General features: G+C 30.7%; 1 protein-coding gene across 1 annotated transcript; it reads left to right on the top strand.

The window, feature by feature from the left end:
- LOC129884638 (uncharacterized) lies at window positions 1-637 on the top strand. Its single transcript, XM_055958922.1, has one exon. The coding sequence runs from the start codon at window positions 17-19 to the stop codon at window positions 635-637; it is 621 nt and encodes a 206-aa protein (XP_055814897.1). The 5' UTR covers window positions 1-16.
- The last annotated feature ends 3,766 nt before the right edge of the window (window positions 638-4,403 follow it).

Here is a 4,403-nt window from a genome sequence, read left to right as displayed (position 1 = left end):
CAATATCATCAGAAACATGTATTCATCATATGGCAACACTAGTTCTGGCACTAGTTCAAAGTACCACATCAAATTTGGTGGGCAAACAATTGAAACAACTGTGACTAACAAAGCTGCTGTTGCCAATGAATGGGCTAATGCAATGCTGTCCAAATATTCTGGAAAACAAACAGTTGTGGGCTTAGACAATGAATGGAAGCCCACTTTTAGTCCATTCACAAGTAACAAATCAGCCACGCTTCAACTCTGCATTGACAACACTTGTCTGATCGTCCAGTTGTTTTACTTGGATGAAATCCCACAAATCCTGAAGAAATTCTTGGCTAATCCTCATTTCACATTTGTGGGAGTTGAGGTTGGTGAAGATATCCTTAAACTGAAAAATGAGTATGGTTTTGTTTGTTCTAGTCAAGCTGATATTCGTGATGTTGCTAAGAATAAATGGCCTGGTCGATTTTCTCGTCCAGGATTGAAGGATCTTGCTAGTGAGATTTGTGGTCTTTATATGCCTAAGCCAGAACATGTTTGTCAAAGTAATTGGGAGGCAAGGGTTCTTAGTGAGGCACAAGTTGAATATGCTTGCATTGATGCTTATGCTTCCTTCAAGATTGGTCACAAGCTACTTATGGAAAATTGAACCTATTTTAGTTTTAAGTGTTTAGTCCTTATAAGTATGTTTCTCGTATGCATTTAAATTACCTTTTGTGGTAGTGTTATGGTTTTCCTATTTTGTGTTTTAGTTTCAATTTGTCTTTATTTGAAAGACTGTTTGATATTATTTTCGCATCCCTTTTATTAGACGAGTTTACTCTATTATTCTTTGCAATGATTATATCTATACAATATAAATAAAATGGAGAATCATAAAAAATGTACTTTTACTAAATTTTTATGCCATATCAGTTTATGGAATGGAAATAAATTGATTTTTAAATAATATAGATGTGTTATAGATTGCTATAATAATTTTAATATGCATTCGACTTTTCAAGATAAATTAAGCTAATATTTTATGCCTTTACCCTTTTAGAAACTATCTTCACAACTTTTAAAAAATCACCACATTATCAACGACACGTTTATGAAAAATGGTTATGGACGACACTTTCTTGATAGTGTCTCTCATGCACCCGTTTCCTCTCTAATTATCTCTTAATTTATTATCTTTTATTTTTTCAAAAACGAATAATAAAAGTAAACATTTATTTTATTGTTATGGAAATTAAAAAAAAAAAATATGTACCAATATTAATTTATATACATTTATTAACTTGATATTTATTGTTGTTTTAGCTTAATTTTTCCCTTTTAATCATTTAAATAGAAAAAAAGCTAGTGAAATTTAAGTCCAAGGACTTTTCAATAAAATCATGATAATAATTTATAGGTTATAATTTCACATTTATGGTGCTTACTTAATTAAAGTAATTGTTATGGTTTAGATAAAGATTCTTAATAATATTAATTTTTCATAGTCATTTTACATAATATAAGGTAGCTAGGATAAATTAATTAAGCATATACAACTATCAAAAAAATAAAACTAAGTATAATAATTTTATTTAAAAAGTTTATAATAATTAAACATTAGTTGGATCATATATATTTAAATCATATAATAATATTTGTATTAATATATTATTGAGAATCTCAAATGGCCTCGACGGATCATGAATAGACTACTAGTTAGGATCAGACTACCAGTGGTCGATTGATCGGCCAAGGCCATTTGAGAATCTCAATCATATATTAACAGAGACCAGACTACTAGTAGTCGATTGATCAACCAAGTCCATTTGAGAGTCTCGATCATATGTAAATAATCTTTCTTTTTCAAATTATCAGTTATCAGTTATTTATTGAAGTAACTTACCTTTAAAAAAAGTTTAATTTAAAATTGTATTTTACTAAATTATCAGTTCATGAATGTCGTTTTCACATGCAAGAGGGTTCATATAAATTTTACGATGCTTCATCTCCTGTATGATGTAACTAAAATTAACCTTCATTGAATCTCGAAAACACTCTTTAAATTAATAAATATTAATTTATTGATTAAATAATACTTTTAAAAAATAATAATATTTCATGGTTGCAATAATATTAATTTAGAGAGATTTCACTATATATATAATTATTTAATATGCGAAGGATGGTATGGAAAAAAGTGTTAAAACTCTTTTAATTTGCTAATATGGACAAATAATAAAAAATATTTTTGATATGAAGGCCAAGTAAAATAAAACAGAGGAAATACATGACATTAGTGTGATTTGATTAACTATGAACAAACTATAGTTTAACTATTTGTATAGCTTTCTTTATATATTTAATGTAATTTCATTCTTTATTTGTTTTCGTTGATCCATCATCAATACTTCTTTTGGTTATAAATATACTTGTCGATGAATTATCTATGGATTGATTTCATCGCTGAAGAAATGTATTGGGTGTGATAGAACAGGATGGGAATAAGCCAATAAGGTGAAGCCCAACAATTTATAAGAATGTGAGTAGTTCTTTATAATGACATCTTTTTTTTTTTTAAGGGTGTTACTATATCTTAAAGTGTAGTAGAAGTTCGAAGAAAGAGTTAAAAGATGGAAAAATCCTTTGGGCCAAATCAAATTTGACAACATTTTTACCCTTTCTTCCCAAAATTTAAATTATGCTTATCAATTTATTTATTAACTATTGCCCAATGTACGAGGAACCTTCCCAATACATGGGGAATGAACTAATTTTCAAATTCCCATAAAACCATAAATACATGCTTATTCCATGTTTCTTTAAGTATGCCACGAAACCACCAAATACAATAAAACCTCGATAAAGTAATAATCTCGCTAAATAAATATTTTTCTCCAATTCCGATTTGGATCAATTATATTAAAGTAATATTCTCGCTAAATGAATTAGATAATAATTAAAAATAAAGTATTAAAGACCCCAAAAAATATAAAGTAATAATTTGTCACGACCCAAAATGGATCATGAGTGGCACCCACACTTAACCTCCTAGGTGGGAGAACCAACGATACAAACCTCAACTTACATTAACAATTCAACTTATAAACCACGACAATAATGCGGAAGCTCAATCTTATTAAAGTCAAAAGCCACTAAAATCTATTACATAACGTTCCCCAAAATCTGAAAGTCATCACATTAAGGACATCTAACTTCTAAAATACTAAGTCTAGAATGTCAAACACTAAAATAAAATAAGTGACATAGTTCGTGTCCGAACACTAAGGACATCATGTCATGACTAAGAGAATCCATCGTCAGCTAGAAGGATAGCTCACCCTGAAATCTTATGAATTGGAGACTGACTAGAGCTGAAGTCGAGTCGAAGCCGATGGAAGACTCGCTGCACTCCACAAATAATACGAAGAAAGATACAAGTAGGGGTCAGTACATGACAACATGTACTGAGTAGGTATCATCGGCCGACTCAAAATAGGAATCGATATATAATAAGTAATAGCGGAAAATCAACTGTAGCACTTAATATGTGGCAACCAACAAGATCAAAATCAAGTGACAACACAATGAACAATTTCATAACCAATCAACAATATCAAGATCACGCAGGAGGACTCATGCCTCCACATCACACTCTTTTGGAAAATGAGTTATTGAAGATTGGGTAGCATTAAGTCATTTTAAATTATTCTCCTTTTATATTACCGTGCCAGAACGTGACACCCGATCCAATAATACCGTGTCAGAACGTGACACCCGATCCAAATATATCGTGTCGGAACGTGACACTCGATCCAAATATACCATGCCGGAATGTGACACCCGATCCAAATATACCATGCCGGAACGTGACATCCCGATCCAAATATACCGTGCCGGAACGTGACACCCGATCCAAATTAATTTATCATTCTTCATGAATATATTCCACTTTATTAACAATATTTTATCAAGCCTTCTTTATTCAAGGCACCATTTTTGATAGAGCAAGTTCAAGATTATGAATTTCATGGCCTCGGGATTTCAGACCAATCACAACAACATATCAACCATCCAAACCACAATAATTAAATGCGTAGTAAACTTCACACATTACTCAATGAATATCAATCACTATTAAGAGTCTATCTATGATATAGAATAAAAAACCATAACCTACCTCAACCGAAAACCGAAGTAAAGCAAGCTAATCAACAATGTCTTTCCCCTTCTTCAATGCCTCAGACCAATCTCAATCTATCAAATATATAATATTTATAAGTAAACTAATTTGTAAACACCAATATTATATATATGTTTAACCTAGACCCAATAACTCACCCAATTCTATAAACACGTTCCTAATTTTGATGTCACTTAAAATGTTAACTCTCATATTTTCTGAATTTCAAAACTAAGGTTAAACCTCAATTAAA

Source organism: Solanum dulcamara, chromosome 4, assembly GCF_947179165.1.
Source record: "Solanum dulcamara chromosome 4, daSolDulc1.2, whole genome shotgun sequence".
NCBI lineage: Eukaryota > Viridiplantae > Streptophyta > Magnoliopsida > Solanales > Solanaceae > Solanum > Solanum dulcamara.
The sequence above is the reverse complement of the archived record's forward strand: the minus strand, read 5'-3'. Positions and strand labels throughout refer to the sequence as shown.

Bases quoted from the DNA above. Each gene is read 5' to 3' on its own strand.
- LOC129884638 (XM_055958922.1), top strand. From the start codon at position 17: ATGTATTCATCATATGGCAACACTAGTTCTGGCACTAGTTCAAAGTAC.